The sequence below is a fragment of the Petaurus breviceps genome, unplaced genomic scaffold (assembly GCF_028583685.1).
Source record: "Petaurus breviceps papuanus isolate PSGF00001 unplaced genomic scaffold, PetGlider_PUasm1.0 185, whole genome shotgun sequence".
Lineage (NCBI taxonomy): Eukaryota > Metazoa > Chordata > Mammalia > Diprotodontia > Petauridae > Petaurus > Petaurus breviceps.
Window position 1 is genome coordinate 6,818,974 of NW_027185797.1, and position 19,729 is coordinate 6,838,702.

The 19,729-nt window shown below is 41.3% G+C and overlaps 1 protein-coding gene across 3 annotated transcripts in view; it reads right to left on the bottom strand.

The window, feature by feature from the left end:
* The window catches only part of ATP2C1 (ATPase secretory pathway Ca2+ transporting 1), a 110,126-nt gene that overhangs the window by 6,791 nt on the left and 83,606 nt on the right, over window positions 1–19,729 (bottom strand). For all 3 annotated transcript variants that reach the window (XM_069088394.1, XM_069088396.1, XM_069088395.1), the window contains 9 exons: window positions 18,768–18,924; window positions 14,262–14,432; window positions 11,740–11,837; window positions 9,278–9,328; window positions 6,460–6,626; window positions 3,369–3,437; window positions 2,510–2,626; window positions 1,552–1,699; window positions 908–1,003 (listed from right to left, as the gene is read on the bottom strand). In XM_069088394.1, coding sequence (XP_068944495.1) covers window positions 908–1,003; window positions 1,552–1,699; window positions 2,510–2,626; window positions 3,369–3,437; window positions 6,460–6,626; window positions 9,278–9,328; window positions 11,740–11,837; window positions 14,262–14,432; window positions 18,768–18,924 — 1,074 coding nt within the window. The remainder of the gene's footprint in view (window positions 1–907; window positions 1,004–1,551; window positions 1,700–2,509; window positions 2,627–3,368; window positions 3,438–6,459; window positions 6,627–9,277; window positions 9,329–11,739; window positions 11,838–14,261; window positions 14,433–18,767; window positions 18,925–19,729) is intronic.

The window sequence follows — 19,729 nt, forward strand, 5'->3', positions numbered from 1 at the left end:
GTAACTCAAAATCTTGTGGAAATGAATGATGTAAACTAAAAAATAAAAAAGAGAGAAAAAAAAAAGACAACACACTACTCTAATTTGCCCACTAATTACTTAATATAGAAAATCCTGTTAATTTGAAGCTTATAAAGCATTCTATCTTATCAAGACTTTTCAGGATGGTGTCTTAACATGTCAGTCTTACAAAAACACTTCTCATCTGGGGAAAAATTAAACTTGCTAGAAAAAAAAACAAAACCCAGTCAAAACTAAATCCCCTGTGCTCTTCCCATAGAACGTCACTCCAGCAACACCTTAATGAAAAAAAACTTATTTCAACCCCAAAGATTAAATCCTATGGAGGACCTGGGCTTAAATGTATCTATGTCTGGCTTAGCACATGTAGAATTTTTACCACCATCTTTATATGCTACTACTACTACTATAAGTACTAGCTAACTAGATTATTATTTGGCACTTTAAAATCTACAAAACACTTTACAAATATCCTATTTTTTTCCTTAGGACAACTCAGGGAGGTAGATGTTGTTATTATCCCCATTTTACAGATAGGGAAACTGAGGCAAGGGTAAAGTGACTTACCCAGGGGCACACAGTTAGTGTCTGAGACTAGATTTGAGGTCAGGTCTTCCTGAGTCCAGGTCCAGTGCTCTAGCCACTGGCCCACTCAGATGGCATGGCTGGCATTCATAGGGCATAGATATAGACTCTGTGTTGCTTTTCCTGTTTTCCCAAAATTCTGAAGTGATCATTCATTAACTCTTTCCTATTTCTTTTTGTAACCAATAACAGGAATTTGCAACTTGGGGCTGGAGTCTATGGCCACAGAACAGGAGGGATCTGGCCTTGATAGCAGAGCATCTCACTGAGCCAGTTCCCCAGTATTCCATCAATGGTATACCTGTGATCTGGAACTGAGAGCGTTGAACATGTCGAAAAATACAAAGCAGGTGAAAGTCATTGTTGTATCTCGAGGCGTTATCACGTTGTCCCGCAGCTGCAGAGAAAGGAAAGGGGAACAGCTTCCTTAGGGGCCACCCTGGGTGCCTGAGCCTGGCACTCTCTTTAAAGACGAGTACCTACCATCTTACTAAACAACTGATCACCCCACGAGCCCACACACAACTTCAGCTTAAGAGAAAGCTGAGAATGTTCACGTGGTGGACATTTCCAATGACCTCTGTTGCTCTGATTGGGTTTTAATGAACAAGAGGCCACCATTTTAAAGGCCCTCCAAGGAAACCTGAGTAATAAGGTCCTGCCCTATCTTTCATGAGGGAAAGGAAAAGAGAGAGAGAGAAAACTAAAGGTATTATCAAATAGTAAGGACACCTAAATGCCACCGAACCCGCCCACCCCAAAGGAGCAGAGAGAAGACTGGGGCCACCATGTTACTCTCAAACTGTTAAAGTAGAACATCATCTGCTTTACTTCTTTACTATTGATACCTCCCCCCTTGGATGTCCTAGATCATTATTTGAGTAGCATTAAGACTAATCTGAGTCTAATTACTGAGGATGGGAACATCCTGCTCTGGATTCATACCTCTCTCCAGAACACAAACAAAGTTCCACACACAATGATTACTGATGAAACCAGTATTTTAACAATCAAATTTTTGGTCAAGATGCTGTCTTTCCAGTTTCTTGGAGGTTGACGAATCACATCTTTATCCACAGGCTCTACTCCAAGGCTTAAAGCAAAGAGAAAAACCAAACAGCTTCAAATATCTGAGGTCCACATTTGTGATTTCTACCTGAGTCCTAGGAATATTGCCTAAATACTAGAATCAAAGAATTTGAGCGATGGAAAGAAATTCTGCACCTTCTCATTCTTACAGATGAGGAAAGTGGGTCCCAAAGAAACTGACTTGCTCAGAATGACACTGTTAGAGTTCACTAGATTCTTTCCACTCCACCACATTTCCAAAAGATTTGTGTATTATCAGTATTAATAAACTTCTTTTATTCTAATGTGTAACTCTTTTGCATACATGCATTTGTGTAACAGTCCTTGAGGAATATACTTCAATATTAATTCAATGTGTCAGAAATTCCAGAAACTGACCAAATTCTTTTAGATTTGAAATTATTTCTCCAATGTTGCTTGAAATAAATATTTAACCCATCACTGAGAACTTAGGTCTTGTCATGCAGATGATTTGACTGTACTGACAAATATTGCTATGAGATCTGTACTATCTCCTAAGGAGCTCTAAGCTCTCCTAGGAGCTGTGTCCTCCTTTTATCACAGAGAACAGAAGTAATATTCTATCTAATGATCACTCTGCAAGTCAGCAGCTGCATTAGGGACTGAACACAGACACCTTGATAATGAATTCCATCAAGATATCCCTGTAAATATAATCATTCCCAGATAATGAAAAATAGCTTTTTAACATGGCTCACATTATGGAAAAATAATGAGACATATAAAAATAGTTCATGTTTTAGATCTGATAGGACCTTTGCCTTTCCAGATCCCATTTGAAACAGCCCATTACCTCTGAGCTGGAGGCCCATCCATGATAATATTGATCCACAAAATCTGCATGGCATTGAGAGGATTGGGAAAGTTCATTAATGTAGCCAATGAAATTAAAGTTAATGCAGCAATGCTCCTGCGGAAAAAAGCCATTAAATGAAGTTGTGAGTATAGCAAATTCCTGCTGATTATACAAGACTAATTTATTAATAATTGGGTTGTTACCTCAGTTTTAAAGACAAATTTAATATTCAAATAGTCATAAGCTCTAAGATAAAAACACCATGGGCACTTAAATTAAGAACAAATACTCAAAAGTGAACATGCAATAATACTATACTTCTTAACACAGCTTTTGATCACACTTTAGATTATAGTTTGCATACCTCACATAGACAAAAAATTTGTTTTGGTTCCAAACAGGAATTGGCTATTTTCTAAGCCTCTTAAAAATTAGTGATGATCTATAGGTACAGAATTAACACGATTTAAAGATCATAAACAAATGGACTAATTAATGACAAAAACCAAGCATGTATTCGGCAGGAAAAGAAACTATGGGTAACTATTAAATTTTGATGATCTTATTTATTTATTCTACTTATTTATATTCTTACTTATTCATTCTAGACCTGATTGTAAGTACAAAGATATTGCAAATACTATTGGATATGTGGAGATTTCTAACTATAACTAGGATCAACTGATGATGTTACTTTTGATTCAGAATAAACAAATGAACTATATCTTTTACTTTACTTTCCTGAGCATTCAGATGTAGACATGACACTCAGAAACAGAAAAGAGCCATTTTCAGGCATTCTGCATTAACTTAATAAAAAAAAAAACCATTAAGAGAAACAATGGTACCAACTTACGTGCTCAACTGGAATCTAACAAAATTTTTAATGTTATTGTAAATCCCTTTACCCTCTTCGATTGCAGACCTAAAACACATAAAACATTTTAGCATGAACATTCTATCAAATAAGGTAAGTTAAAACTTAACCCAATCTTAAGGAATCACATTTTGGGAGAGATAAGAGAAAACAGAGAAGTCTAGGTACTATTAAAAAAAGGGGGGGGGGGGAGGATCAATAAATATCTCCTTAAAATAACAACTCCAAACTGGGAAATTTACTTTGAAAATAAATTAATTTCTAAGAGATCAAATACTTAATCAGTGTGTCATTAAAGTCCATCTCTTAAAGAATCCCTCTGTCCTAAGTTCACTTCCACAAACATTTATTAAACATCAACTCTGTGCAAGACACTGAAATAATAGATATTATCACTGAGCTCAAGGAATTTATCATCTAGTTATATCTGATCAATTCTTGCTCATGTAAATAGTACAGGCCATAGAATCAAAGGTGAGGGTTACCCAAAGAGCAAGGGGAAGTTGACAATCCCTTTCAGTCTAGAATTATCCAAGTTAAAGCATAAAATGGACATCCAAAAGAGAGAAGGAAAACCAGACAGGTGGGGCTGGTCACATGGTAGGAAAGGTAACTAAGGGACAGCTTGTGTGATTCATGGGTACCCACCACATGCTATGAGAACTACAGGAAGGCCCCCCACCACATTGGGCAGAACCCCTGTGTAAGGTCTGCAGGAGGCATGGACCAGAGCAGCACAAGGTGAGAACATTGGGGTGGGAAGATCCATAAGCCGGACAAGATCATAGGCCCACAGAATTATTCCAGAAGACAGGTCTGTGGGAAGGACGAGGGAGGGCAAGTCCAAAGGCTTGCAGTCTAAGTTCTGACTTGGCCACTGACTTAACTTGTTCAACATTAATTAAAGTTCAGGTAAAAGACCATTTCTGCCCTCACTGAGCTGACCACTTACTAGAGGTTACCAAGCATCAGTCGGTCATAAGCACCTATGATGTTGGCAGGCACTGTGCTGAGCACTGGAGATATGACTAATAAAGAGAAAGAGTCCCTCCCCTCAAGGAACCTAAAATCGAATGGGGGAGACAGTAAGTAAATAAGTATATATACAAATCAAGCTACACACAGCACAGACTGGAAATAAGTGAGGATCAGTAAAAGCTTCCCAGAGAAGGTGGGATTTCAGCTGGGACTCGAAGGACAAAGGACGCCAGGGAAGCCTGGAAGTGGAGGTCGAGGAGGGAGACCATTCCAGACATGGGGCGGGGGCTGCCAGAGAGAAGGTTTGGAGCCAAGAGACGAGTATCTTGTTTATGGAACAGCCAAAAGGTCAGAGTCACTGGACTGAAGAGGATGTGTTACGGAGTAAATTGTGAGAAGACTGGAGATGCAAGAGGGGCCTGGGTTATGAAGGGATCTGAATGCCAAATAGAGCTTTTAGAGGGGACAGGAGCCCCAGGAATTTACTGAGTAGGGAGGTGACAGGGCCAGATCTGTGCTTTACGACAATCACTTTAGTGACTGAATGAATGATGGGTTGGAATGGGGAAAGACTGGAGGCAGGCAGACCCCCCCCCCCATAGCTTCTGCAATAGTCCCGAACGACATGATGAGGGTCTGTACCAAGAGGGTGGCAGTGTCAGAGGAAAGAAGGGGGCCAGAAAAGGCTGCAGAGGTAAAATCAATAGACCCTGAAAACAACCTGGATATGGAGGGAAGACTGATTTGTGGGCTGGGAGCCTGAGGGTCTAAGAGGAGGGTGCTGCCCTCACCAGTAACAGGGAAGGCAAGAGGGGGAATGATTTGGGGGAAAAGATAAGGAGTTCTGATCTGGACATACTGGGTTAAGGATGTCTACTGGTCATCCAGTCTGAGATGTCTGAGAGTCGGCTGGAGGTCAGCAGAAAGATTGGACTTTACAGAGAGATTCAATATTCAGCACAGGGATGGCAATTAAATCACGGGAGCTGACGAGATCACCAAATGAACTAGTATAGAGGGAGAAGTGAAGAGGGCCCCGAACAGAGACATGTGAGACCCTCAGGGTAGTGAGCACAATGACCTAGATAGAGATCCATCAGAGAGGCAGGAGGGGCAGCAGGAGAGAGGCTGCCCCAAAACCTAGAGACAAGAACGTCAAAGAAAAGATGCTGTCAAGAAGCTGCAGAGAGGTCAAGGAAAAGGAAAACTGAAGATCAGGAGACGAAAGGTGACTCTGGAGAGTTTGAGTCACTTAATTTCTTGACCCTGTTTCTTGAAAAATGGAAGTAAGACTTGTCCTGCCTACCCCAAAAGGTCATGAGTAAAATGATGTATCAGCAATGAGAATTCTTGGCAAAGAGTAAACTGCTATCTAAGTATCTAGTATTGCCAATTACACGACATTAAAATTCTCATTTCTTCCTTCATGACGCAATGAATAGGGCTATTTTCAGCCCCCGGCGCGTGCGCACGCGCACACACGCACACGCACACACACACTAAGGCAGGTAGTGCAAATATTACTATTTCACTTTTACAGATAAGAAAACTACCAGTGTAGCAAAGGAAGTAGCAGTGTCTATACGAGGTTTTGCCTTTAGGATGGGAAACCTACAGGCATGTTTGTAAGTGGAATCAAACAAACGTTAATTCACATACAGCTCTAAACATTTAAGTTTCTTCTAAGATAAACATTTCAAAGTTCAAAGGGGAAAAAACCATATGTGAAAATGAAGAACGACCCAATGTGCTCCTCAGTGCTGCCCCAGTGTTAGGACAACATTCAGTTTCAGAACAGCTGAATCCTAAGCCCTGGTGAGGTAGCCAAGATCATAATGGGCAGAGAGCTAAGGACCTTGCAAACATATACTAGAAATTTACGACTCATGACAAAACTGAAAAGAATTTATCTTCAAGGAGCTAAATGCTAAACATCTGCATATAAAACAGAAGCCTTATTTTCTGTTCCAATAGGTCATCTAAGTTCATTTAGATGATAATATTTAAATAACTCATATAGTTTCCTCATAAATTCACTGGATGAAGGGGAGAAAATTTTGTTCCAAATAACTTCCAAGAAAACAAAACTTACATTATTGTTTGAAAATCGTCATCTACCAGGATCATGTCAGCGGCTTCTTTACAAACATCTGTTCCCGTCTGTCCCATTGCTACTCCAATATCTGCAGCCTTCAAGGCGACGGCATCATTGACTCCATCTCCAGTCATCGCTACAACCGAACCATTGCTCTGGAGGGACTGGGGAAAAAGAAAACTGGGTAAAAAGGCTTACAGGTAAAGCTATCCATTTTCAATGACTTTTTCCACAATTAAAATTATACAACGTTACACTACATTTAATATCAAACCAAGAAAGCTGGAATTTTTAACTTTTACTTATAAAATGATCCAAATTAGACCATTTCCCCTTTCCTTCCCAAATCTGCCTCCCATAAAACTCAATTGTAGCCTACAGTAACACTTTTCAGCATAGAGCTTTCCCCTCTGCCATCGGCTCTCCGATGTGGACATCTCTCCCTTCCCATTTGGCTCTCTGCACCATTCCAATTATATCCATCCTGCTTTGTCTCATATAAGACTTATGAAAATGCCATCTGTGGTTCCCTGATTTTTCTGACCCACGAGCCTACACTAAGCACATAATAATCTAGTTATGAAAAATGTCTCCGTGTGTTACTAAGTATGATTGGCCGAAGCTCCTAGCAGTGAAGGCTTGGGCAGTTTTTATGTTGCTAACAACAAAGGCTAGAGGTCCTGTGGGAAAACAGACACCCTGGGACTCTGGTTTATTGCTGGTGGAGTTGTGAACTGGTGCAGCTATTCTGAAAAGCATCTGGAATGATGAGAAGAAAGTTACTAAATCTGAATATGCTTTTACCCAGCTATACCACTACTTGGCTTATATCCCAAAGAATTAAGAGTAAAAGGGATCTATATGTAATCTTTTTTATGGGGAATGAGTAAACACAAATATAATGAATAGTACAGCTGGATGGTGCCATAGAGCACAGAGTACAGGAACTGGAGTCAGGAAGAAAGGCACGAGGTCATGTTTGAGCCCAGACTCTTACTAGCCAGGCAAGTTTATCTGTTTGCCTTAGTTTCCTCATGTGTAAAATGGGGATAACAACAGTACCTGCCTCCCAGGGGCGCTGGGAGAAGCAAATGAAAAGAACTGTAAAGCGCTCAGCACAGTGTATGGCACACAAGAGGTGGGTACAATTTAAATGTTAACTATTATTATTGCTGCCACAAGAAATGTTAACATGAAAAATGTCAGGGGAAACTGGGAAGACCTTTCTGAAATGACAGTGAAAAAAGTGAACAGAACTAGATGAATAATTTATACAATGATAGCATTATAGAGAAAGAGAAATGAAAGACTTTAGAAATCTCATCAACACAACGATAAGCCATGAATCCAAAACCACACACACACACACACACACACACACACACACACACACACACAGCCAATGCAGAAATGTGCTTTGACATACTGGTTGTGTGTGGTTGTTCTTCTTGCTTTCTTAATGGGGGGGTTGGGAGGTGGGAGGGAGATAATGAATGTCCCTGAAGCCCCTTCCCCCTCTGGCTTCGCAGAGAGGGTCTAGGTGGCTGCTGGTACACCTAAAGGTTAGATAACTTACCCAGGGTCACAGATACCCAGCAGGGATGGGACTGGAGCCCAGGTCTTCCTGAAGCCATGCTCAGCACTACTCTCTACAATTTCCTGCTGCCTTCTAACACTTGCAAAGTATTTGCAAAATATGCAGAGTACTAAATAAAAAAGAACGGCATTGCTCTCATGTGTCTGACATATCAACAGTGCAGTTTAGCCAGCTAACAGACATCACGAACGTTTTCATGATGCCTAATGTTCAATCATCTTCTACTCTTCCCTCACTCCCATTTCTTCTGTTCATTCAGTTACCAGTCCACTGATCTAATTGCGATTAGAGACTGCTGGAGGTGCAGCCTGGAGGGAGGAAGATCCAAGCTCAAATCTGGTCTCAGACACTTACTAGCTGTGTGACCCTAGACAGGTCACTTAACCTCTGTCTCCCTCAGTTTTTCCTCATCTGTAAAATGGGGATAATAACAGCTCCTACCAAGGGTTGTCATGAGAATAAAATGTGGTATTTGTAAAGCTCTCTGCAAACCTTAAAGTGCTATGTAAACATAGCTATTATTCAAAGCTTCTTAGTTCTAGGCTTCTGATGTGACAGACATTTTCTTCCTTACTGTCCATTTAAAACTGACTATATTTCCAAATCACTACATTTAGGAGCAGTTTTCTTCTAAATCTTCCATTTTCCTTTGTTTGTTAACTCTGTCAGCACTCCAGCTCTCTGTTTTAACACCATCTGTTTCTCACCCCCACATCACACTTTACCAGGCCTTCATGTAACAGGCCTTGATTCAAAGTAATACTAATATTCTTCAAAAACAAAATTCCATTGATATTCTGTCTTTCAGGCGGGTCTGAGCCTCTTCCATCCTGGCTGGGCAGATTGCACAAAGAAGCCCCGACCTTGGGCAGGCCAGGGCACGCTCAGAGCCTTTCTGGCAGGGCTGGCTGTCCCAGGACCTTGGGGGCCCCAGTGTTACCCCCCAGCCCAAGGACACTGCAGAGGAGATACTTATTTTTGGAGTAGACACACTGTATTGATAACAGCTTGGTGACATTCAGGCCCCAACAGCAAGGCAGCCTCTCAGGCCACTATTCATGCTTCCCTGGGATTGGCCATTTGTATCCACTTCCCAAGCCACTGTCACTTCCCAGCCACAGAGGAAGGAAATGTGTATAAACCTCAAAACGTACTGAGTAACAAGATACATAAAGCAGGAAGCACAGCTGTGAGCAGAGGCCTGCTTCAGGCACCTACCTTAATGATTTTCAACTTGTGCCTTGGACTGGCTCTGTAAAACACCGCGACCTAGAGAGAGAGAGCAAAATGGGGGCGTCTCAGTTCCATAGACTCTCCATGAGACAGACAGACAGCTTGTCCCTTCTCGTAAGTCACTAGCCTCGCTTTACTGAAATCGGGATGTCCTACCTTTTCAGGACACCTGTGATGGCAGAAACCTCAAATCACCACAGAAACCACAGGAATGCTAACACCCTGAGCAAGACAGGTCATCTGGGCTACCCCTCTATTTATAAACTGCACAGCGACATACTGAAGCTCCCTTTAAGCTGTGAGAAACTAAAAAAAGATGACAAGTTCTCTTGGTCCCACACTGTGGTTCCCTGTGATCTTCATGTGCCCAACTAAAACATCCAATGCCCCTCCTTCTGTCACTAGAGGAGCTGGAAAACAGAGGGTCGGTGATGATGAAAAATGATGTGACAGTCTTTCCTGATTCTTTTTTATTCAAGCTCAAGTAAGTTTCTTTCCTCTACATTTTCATTCTTCTGTCTAATTCACTTCATTTTACTGCCATAATCTAGACTTCTGAATCCTTTCCAAAAATGACACAATTCTAATGAGTCTAATGCCAGAAACAATAAGACAATAAATGAGTTTTATATAAAATGTTTCCAATAACTAATTTTCAGTTTTTCAATAATATGTGTATTATCCAGGTTCTTAATTTCCTCTCCCGTATTCTGCCTTTAAGGTAATTTTTTAATAATCACAATTGTCTTTATCAGGGTCCAAATCACGAATAGGATAAGGAAAATAAGACGAAACACCACAATCTATCGAATTTGAAAATCATTTAGGTATCTTCTCTAAGAAAGAAGCTGAATTGAAGGATAATAAGACTTTAAGTAGAGATTCCAGTTATCCTTCTTAATCTACTTCGATCCATTACTTCTACACAGTACAGTATGGGATTTAAGTTTCCTTGTGGCATTAAATTCTAGAAAACAAAATAAAATGAAGGCCAGGTCAGAATAGGAAAAAAAACAAAGGGGGAAAGGGGCGAGGAAAGTCTTTTAAATGCAGAAACAACCTGAGAGAATTCACTTTCTCCTCCTGAGCCTTTGGGAAATAATTAAAACCAATAAAAATAATTTAAAAAAAATAAAACCTGCAGAACAAAATCTCTTTCTTTACAATATTGCCTAGGCCTCCTAGGGAAAAGCACCTGCACATCCATACAAGTGATTATAGTTAGTGGGGGAAAAAAGTCAAGATGAATAAATGCTCAAAAAAACCTGCTGAGCAAGTGATCCTCACCTTGCTTCAGACGAAAATCTAACCTGCCTGATCAGGGGATGAGGAAGGCGAGAAAAGCAGCAAGAAATGAAAGGTTAGTGATAATGACTAGAGAGAGGATGCAGTAACAGAGAAAGAAATTACTCAAAGAAGTAACTGGTGGAGAAAAAAGGCACCGAGAAGCTGTGTTGCAGTCTATTACAGGGTGCCCCAAAAGGCTTAATGCAGTTCTTAACTTTTTAAAAATTTGTTTTCTCCCAGTTTTTAAAACTGTGCTCAATCCTATGGGATGTACATGTAAGATAACTGTGAAAACAGAGAGCAGGTGAGAGCAGGGATCAGGTCAATCACCAACGGGGTGACCAAAGCAGACTGATGAAGGCCAGACAAGGATCTATTTCGATGACAGCCTTCCTGTTCTTTCCTAGGAGGTCACAAAGACCTACAGGATGCCAAGAAAGAGTAGACCTGCTGACTCAAACCCCCAGGCCCTCTCCTCCCCCTCCGCTTTCACCGGCTACTTTATCTTCCCAATCCCCTCTCCTTTTCCTCCATTTCCTTCACTCCCACCCAAGACGTCTACGGTTACTTTAGTGCCAAGCCCAGATGATAAACAAAGGTAAAGAGCTAACATAAGATTTCAAATTCCTAATTAAAGTGAATAATTTTGTCATAAAGCATATGAAAGATGGGAATTTTGCAACTACAAACACTCCTGAGGACCTTTCGAGATAAAAATATCAATTAATTTAAGATTATTAAGCCACAAAATCCATTCTGAAGGCTGTCAAGTCTACTTCTTAAAGGGAATCTCAAATGTATTGCTTATTTTAGTCATTTATAGAATTTTTTTCCCTGAAACATTTCATTTTCCCCTATAAGCAAGTCAAGTTTGTCATGCGCCCTTTACATTTTGTTGCTTTTGACTATGTGTGTGTATATATATATATATATATACAGATAAGAATATATAGATATATATCTATATCTATATGTATCTGTAATTTGTCATGTAAAAACAAGTTTTAATTGCTTTTCTTGCCTTCTCACAATGGATGGGAAAGGCAGCAGGAAGATGGAGATAATTTGGACTGAAAATAAAATTGAATTAAAAAAAATTCATATCCCTCCTTCCAAAAAACACAAATGCAATAAAAAATGCTGTTGCTTTTTAAACATACCTTTGGTGCTATTTGTGAAAGCTGCTGCACATCCATTGTATCAATTTCTTCTCCTGAAACTGACTGCGAATTTTTGGAATACAACCCCAAGCGACTGGCTGCAGAAAAAATGGGGAGTCAGGAGGAAGAGAGGAAAAGGAGGGAAGAGAGTAAATCAAACATCTGATCACTCCTGTATTCTTAAAGGATTACCATTTAATCCCATTCTCATTTTAGTCTTCTGGACTTTTAGGGGCTTTTTCAACTTTTGAGGTATAAAACAAGTCTTTTAATAAGAGTATTCTCTCAGTGACACCATCCACCATGAAATGATGCATTCCATTAAAAATTACAAAATGCCATGGTATAAGGTCCTCAGGAGCAAAGATTCTTTTATTTTTTGCCTCTATAGACACAGAACCTAGCACAGTACCAGACAGAAAGGTGCTTAATGCTTGACTGGTTGAAGGCAGATTTAAGCAGGCTGCTGAATATCCCCCACGTGATATTCCATGTGAAAAATGGTCTTGTCTGACTAGAGCAAAAGGGAAGGGCCAGACCCAAGCCCAGGCATCCACCAAACACCAAAAGGTCAAAGAGAAGGTGGCCTCTGTGACACTGAGGGGTTGTCTACAGAGGCGCTATGGGCAAGGATCTGAAAAGAGGGGAAAACATGGACAGGCTGGGCTCCGCACCAGAAGGAAGGCCAAAAGCTTCCTGCAGGCAGGAGCGTTTGCTTTTTGTCTACAGCATCTGTCACACAGGAGGCACTGAATGAGATTATAGGTTCATCTGAGTAAAATATAAGACAAAAAACTTAACCCAAACTTTCTACACAGTCTTAAATTAATTCTATATGTCATATATAATCACTATATATTAAAACATAACTAAGTCCCGTTAGAATTAGTAGTAAGCTCTGCACTGCAGACAATCTCCATTTCAGAGATGAGCGAGCTGAGAGACTGAAAGGTAAAGGGACTTTCCCAGTCAGACAATGGAGTTGAACCCAGCTCTTCTTGCCCCCAAACTAGCCTTGCCATTCACTCAGGCTCCTACCCAGGGAGTGCCCACTGCCAACCCAGGTGGCTGAGGTCTCATTCCAGCTAAGACTTTAGGATGAACTCTACATTCAGGAACTGGAACCAAGTGGCAACTAATCAAACTAAGTGGTGGCTAGCAGAAATACAGCTTTATAAAGTGATAATGAGCTGTAATTAGCAGACACAGGCAGAATGAACTTCAGATTATCTTGTGATATATTATATGCAAATGCATAAAAGTTCTGGGCCAGTTTCATTACTTTAACAAGGTAAATATACTCCTAATGATATTACTGACACAATTTATTTGTGTAGTGAGGTCAACTTTCCTTTATTTGCTGCAGGTAAAAACTCTATCCAGCTCTGGTCCTTTTTTCTTCCCACTTTTGTGAAAATTCCCTTACTAAGGTCATCTAACTACAACAAGCATTGAAATAAAGAGATCTATGTGATGAGCCACAGGAAATATAAAAACACAATTTACTGGAGACTGACGTCAATGACAGTCTCCTAGACGACTCACTCTTAAGTCTGGACCTGAGTCTTATCCCTAATATTTAGCAAGGGGAATCTATAAAAGCCAACATTTAGTAAATAATGAATGGAATAAGCACTGACTCTGCCCAGAGCATTACAGAGTTAGCAGCACTTTAGCCCACCCCGTCACCCCCACAAGGCAGACAAGACAATCTCATCTCCATCCTGCGTATGTGGAGAGAAGTCTCAGACAGACAAAGGGACTTGACAGTTAATAAGAGGCAAAAACTTGGGTCTTCTAACTATCTCTGGGCTCTTGAGAAATAATGAGAAATAATAATTGCCTCTCCCAGTAATGGCACATAAAGATATGCTCTAAAACCCATATATTAATTAAAAAGGAAAAAGAGATATTTTAGGCCCACTTAGCAAACTTGAAAATCAATAAATGCCTTGAGACCTAAAGTACATGGTAGGTGCGGCAAAGCCGAAGGCTCATCCTGACTTTGCTGATTTACTGTGAGACTTTAGATCAGCCAATTAACTTCTCTGTGTCTGGATTATGAGACAGGTAAAATTCTTTCCTGACCTACCCCTGCAGGGCTCTCCAGTCTCAAATGAGACTGTAAATGGAAGGGCTTTGAAAACTAAAATGCCAGGTAAAACCTTAACTGGCATTGTTATTATTGATAAGCATAATAAGCTGAAGCTAAGAACACCAGGATAACTGATAAACTGGCTACTCATTGAATGCTGCAGAATTACGTGATCCCAATGATTCCCACGGACAGTCTTTCTCATAGTATTATTATTATCGAGCGCTACTGCATCTTTCACATAAATATTTACAACCCAGTGGACGGAGGGGCACAACTGATGGCTTGAGACAGTACTTACTGTCATGTCTTAAACACACAGATGCTCTTTGAAATGGAACCCGCCACTTAAAAACACACCAGCTGCACTGAGCTACCAGAAGAGTGGGGTGGCAGAGTTAAAATGACCACACTGGTCTTTCCGTACCAATGGCGATGGCAGTCTCCTGGGAATCTCCTGTCACCATCTTTATGGACACTCCTGAGGCAATGAGTGTGGTAACTGCTTCTTTCACTCCAGTTCTGGGAGGATCAATGATCCCCACCAGGCCCAGAAAAGTCAGCTGTCCCAAGTCAGGGCCGGAAGCCAAGGCAAGAACTTTGGAAGAAAGGACAAAATGCGAGGAAAAGAAATATGAGTCTCAAAGAAATCTGTTCAAATACCGATATCAGAGTGAAAAGTGTACTAAATATAGAGAATGATGAGGGATCAAGTAAAATTTCCCCTTAATCACTTAACATTCGAGTGTTTTTCTCTTGTAAAGCGTTTGCCAAATCAAATATAAAAACACAGAATCCTCGGTGATGCAGTGCCCAAAGCCCCTCCACTACCCCTGGTGTCTCAGCTGGCTGCCCCCATGCTGCTGGATACCTCCTGCCTCCTTCCCAGATCCCGGCTTCCACGGTTTCCTGGGGGAATCCCGTGGAAACCCCACCTTCTGCAAGAAGGCATTACCCATCCTCCTTAATGCTAATGCCTCCCCTTGGTGACGACTTTCAACTGACCCCATGCTAAGGCTTGCATACAGTTGTTGGCATGCTATCTCCCAATCAGACCTCAAGCTTCCAGACAGCAAGGACTATTTTCTGCCTTTCTCTGTATATTCACTGCCCAGGAAATAGGTGTTTCATAAATATATGTAGACTTGACTTGATCTACCAACTTGTAAGCAAAATTATAACAGATTGCGGTACTTCTATTTAAAAGCCTTATATACTGGTTTCCTTTCAAAAGGAACTGAAAAAAAAATGAAGTTTTCTGTCCATCAAAAAATGATGAAAGGATTTCAAGAATACTTGTACTTCTAAACTTCAGTATAACTAATTTTAACTATATTCTTTCTATCTCTGTCCTCCTCTTCCCTGTTCCCCCATTTAAAAAAAAATAAAAGTAATTGAATTAGATCTTGGCCCATCAAAGTTTCTGGCAAGCACTGACATTATCTCCATTTTGTTCCATCTTTCATTCCTCCTACTTCCCATTTTCCATGAGAAAGAAGCATTTTCCTTTTTATTTGCTGAAAATAATTTAGGATTCTCTATTATTAATTTTATTTTTATTTTTTATTTTTTTTTAAAGCAATTGGGGTTAAGTAACTTGCTCAAGGTTACAAGGCCAGGTGTTTCTGGGTGGGTGCTAAGTGTCTGAGCCCGGGATTCGATCCCCAGGTCATCCTGACACTGGAGCCAGTGCTCTTAATCGTTGTGCCACCTGGCCACCTCTCCATTATTAATTTTAAAAGGACATAAACACAACATTTTACATTTTTAACTCACCCTTAAATGAATTTACTTTTTTATGTGGCCCTGTGTTGAACAGTGACTCAGGCCTTGATAGGGAAAATTCTCTTTTACTCCTTATTCCAAAGAATAGAGAGTATTGTGATTTCTTCTGAGAAACCTAATCCGATAATGGGTCTGGGGAAAAAAATTGCACCAGGTTTCAAGGGTTGTCCCTCCAAAGATGTACTGTCTGTCTTTGCTCTCTAGGATTTGTCAACTGAAAAAAATGACTAAAATTCTACCCTACTTTCTCCCTCTAATATCAGCCTGGTTCACTGCACAGCCCAATGAAGCAAAAAAAAAAAAAGTCAATTTATTTGGGTCTCTTCTACTTAAATGAAAGCCAAGAATAAAGCCGTACATCCAGGAACACTGCACTTGTCAGGAGTAGGATGCTGGCCCTAAGTCTTCATAGGTAACAATCTAATTTGGCTGAAATCTGAAGAAACAGAGTCATGTCCTGGCACCTTCTACCACTTCAGCATAAATGAAAGCAGGTGTTTCAGTCTCCCCATAATTTTACATCCTTTAATTTGACATTTTTTGGTCAGTTGCTTGCCAATAAAAACTATTATGTACCTATATCTGCCAATGCTGAAGACAGACAAATCTGCTCAAGACAGAAAAGTGGATATCGTAGTTTTGGGAAATAGAATTTCTTAGGATTAACTAGCTGAATAGTTAAATTCTCTAGCCCTAGAGCTCCCACTAGGACCTACTTGCAAAACCTTCAATTATTTAAAAAATTTTTAAGATGTTCAAAGTTTAGTTTTTGTTGAGTATGAAATAAAGTAAAAGAAGGCACATTTTTGTCCTCATTTCTGATGTTGCCTTTGATTTCCTTTTTTAAAAACCACTACATGGCTACTTGACACTCAGCAAGGCGCCTCAGCCAGGGGGTGGTACAAAGCGAAAGGAAGAAGGGAGGCGTGGGCTCTGACTCCATGCCAGGGCCAGGCAGTGAACAAGCATTTCTGAAACACGTGGAACGTGGCAGACACCGGGACAAGGCCAGGGAGACCAAGGATGGCAAAATGAGAGCGGGACATTTCAGTGGAGGAGACAGGAGCAAGTGTCCCCAAAACAAGGGTCATTTGGCAAGAAGAAATGGACCTCTTCCCATGAGAGAAGTGCAGAAGGAGAGAGTGGGCCAGAGGAAGACATCGGAGCTGGGTGTAACATGAGGAAGAGGAGAGAAGAAGGTGCACTCAGTGAAGTATGGGCAAGGCCCTTGGATGCAGGGAAAAATCTGAAGAGGGATGGAAGGTGCAGAGGGGTCAGGGAGGCCCTGCTCATGCACCAGGCCTAAGGCCAGTGCTGCTGGGTTCTTTGACGTGCCCTGTAGGGTCTCCCAAGCCAAACTACCTGGCATCAAGCCATGAGCAACCTGGAAAATACCCTTGTTCTCTGAGGACTCCATTGTAGTTGTCAAGAATGATGACTAGCCTTCCGGAAGCAGCCTGCCCACTATGGCCTGAGACTGACTGGAATCCCAGGAGACTTTTTCTTTTTTTTTGCTTTTTGGAGGGCAATTGGGGTTAAGTGACTTGCCCAAGGTCACACGGCTAGTTTTTGTGTTTAGTGTCTGAGGCCAGATTTGAACTCAGGTCCTCCTGACTCCAGAGCTGGTGTTCGATTCACTGCGCCACCTAGCCGCTCCCCAGGAGACTTTTTCAAGTCAGGGAATGTCACTTCCAGGTCAACAAGGAATAACATCCTCCTCTTCTGGTCTTTTAAATACATGACCTCTAAAAACTTTTCAGGTCACACTTCATTTTCATCAGTGAAGGCTCGGCTGATAGAAGGGCAGGGGAGAGTAGGCCAGAGGTTCTGCTGCCTTGTCGGGCCTTCACAGCTCATACAAACTGTATCAGCCAAGGGACCAACACTTCGAGAGCCTAGAGCGGGGCTCTCTGGCTCTTCAAAAACTAGGAGACACAGAGATCTTTTGTGTTGGAGTTTGACTTTGAGAAGAGCCATTGTGTTCCTTCAGGGAATTTAAAATATCCCTTCTCAGGAGATGGAGACAGTAAGACAAAAAGTGCAGATGAAAGAGAGTGCCAGTGAGGCAGAACATCCCTCCGTCAACACAGCAGCAGAAGCAGCGCTGGGGCTGCTCTAGTCCCACAGACCCGGGCTTGGCCAGCCTCGGCCATCCCGGGAAGGAGCAGGGTCTCAGAGTCTGTCTAGCCATCTGGTGCTGGTCTACAGGGGAGGGACCCTGCCTAGCTGCAGCCCTAAGAGCCTAGCTACCACCCTTCTGGACACCATCACATCAGGACAAAGATATAAGCCCATCACCTTAGACTCCACTTAACATAAACGTTTCCAGAAGTCCTGGCCCCTGGGTCAAGCATCTAACGTGGTTTCTCTCCTAGCCCTGACTCCCCATGTGTTAAATCTCTGTGGCGAATACTCACAAGTTACCCCTCAAAGATGAGATCATTAAGACTGTATCTTTAACCTGCAGCTAAGGCTGAGCCTCTGTGAAGGAGCGGAAACGCCCAGTTCATACACCAGTAAACTAGGTCCTCCTTGTGAGGCAACAACCTGATACTTCTGTCCTCAACTCATAGTCACAAAGGCCAGGAGGGGGGAGATGGTGCTTGTTTAGAATTATGGAACTGCACAAAGGTCTTTCCATGGCCTATCTCCATCCCAATATGGTACCTGAGTCCTGAGAAAGAAAATCTTCCCCAAGTCAGACTGCATCAGAATAAGAAAGCCCTGCCATTTTTAGCTAATTAAAAGTGGGGAAGGCACTAGTGAAGACAGAAATAACAATAAATTTATGGCTAGAAAACATGGCCTTAAATTTGTGCCTATTGTTGATAGCATGTAACAAAAAAAACGCTCAACCTCTATGCCCTCTCACTGAATCCCCTGCAGTAGATAGACATTCTTCAGATAAAGAATAAAAAAATGGATAAGGAAGGCACATTTTGATTATACACAAGTTTTCATCTTTGCAAAAATGTTCTGGCCCCAAAGAATATTTTTGGAGGAAGATTAGGACGTAGTTAACAGTCTCCTGGACAAAGAGGAGATAGGAGAATGAAGGTTAAAATGTGACACACATTGTGCTAAGGGGAAGAAGAGAAGCTAAAAAGCATTCCTCCCCCACCCTCCTGGGCCCCCGGATTGCAGCTACCTCTCAGTCCTGCGGAGCCCATGCTGCCCTTCTCCTGCTGGTAGATATCCTTCTGCTGCTGAGTGAGTGCCAAGGTCTGTCCTTTGCTGTTGTACGTGGTACAGTATCTAATCACTTGTTCATAAGCACCCTTCATAAAACAAATTTCTGGGTTGTCCTGGGAAGAAGAACAGACATGACAAGGCAGTGGAATTTCTACTCGACTACCATGGAGCAGTACGATGTTGGCACCATCCTGGCCACAAGCAGATTTCTGCTGTGAATCCCTGCATCTCCCTGGAAATTTTAAGCAGCCTCGATCAAAAGACAAGACTGTCAGGTCCTCTTTACAGCCACGTGAAAGAAATTATCCCTACATAAAATTAAAGTCACAAATTTATTGACATTTTAGGGGTGCAGGAATTTTGACACCTAGAACTTATTTGTATAATTCTTCACTCAGTATCAGAGGTTCTTAACCTGAATCTATGAACTTAAAAAAAAATCTTTGATAATTGTATTTCTATATAATTCACTTAATTTTTAGTCTATTCATTTTGTTTTGTACTTTTAAAATCATTATTCTAACAAAGGGTCCACAGGTTTCACTCAACTGCCAAAGGGGCCATGACACAAACTTCAGTAAGAACTCTTACTCCAAAAGAGACAATCTTGGCACACTAGAAGAGGCTTTTTTCTTCCCCTTTGGGTATAGACAGTCAAGTCCACAATTTCACTGATACATGGAAGTTCATTAAGGAATCTCTCTACCAATACAGATCTGCAACTGTTCTGCAACTTAAAATATGAGAGAATGCTTTGGTATGAAGAGGTTGACTCATCCAAGGTCACACAGCTAGTACAAGTCAGAGGTGACACGTGAACCTGGGACTTTCCTAACCACTTCACATAGACAGACAGACACAGACACAGACACAGACACACACACACACACACACACACACACACACACACACACACAC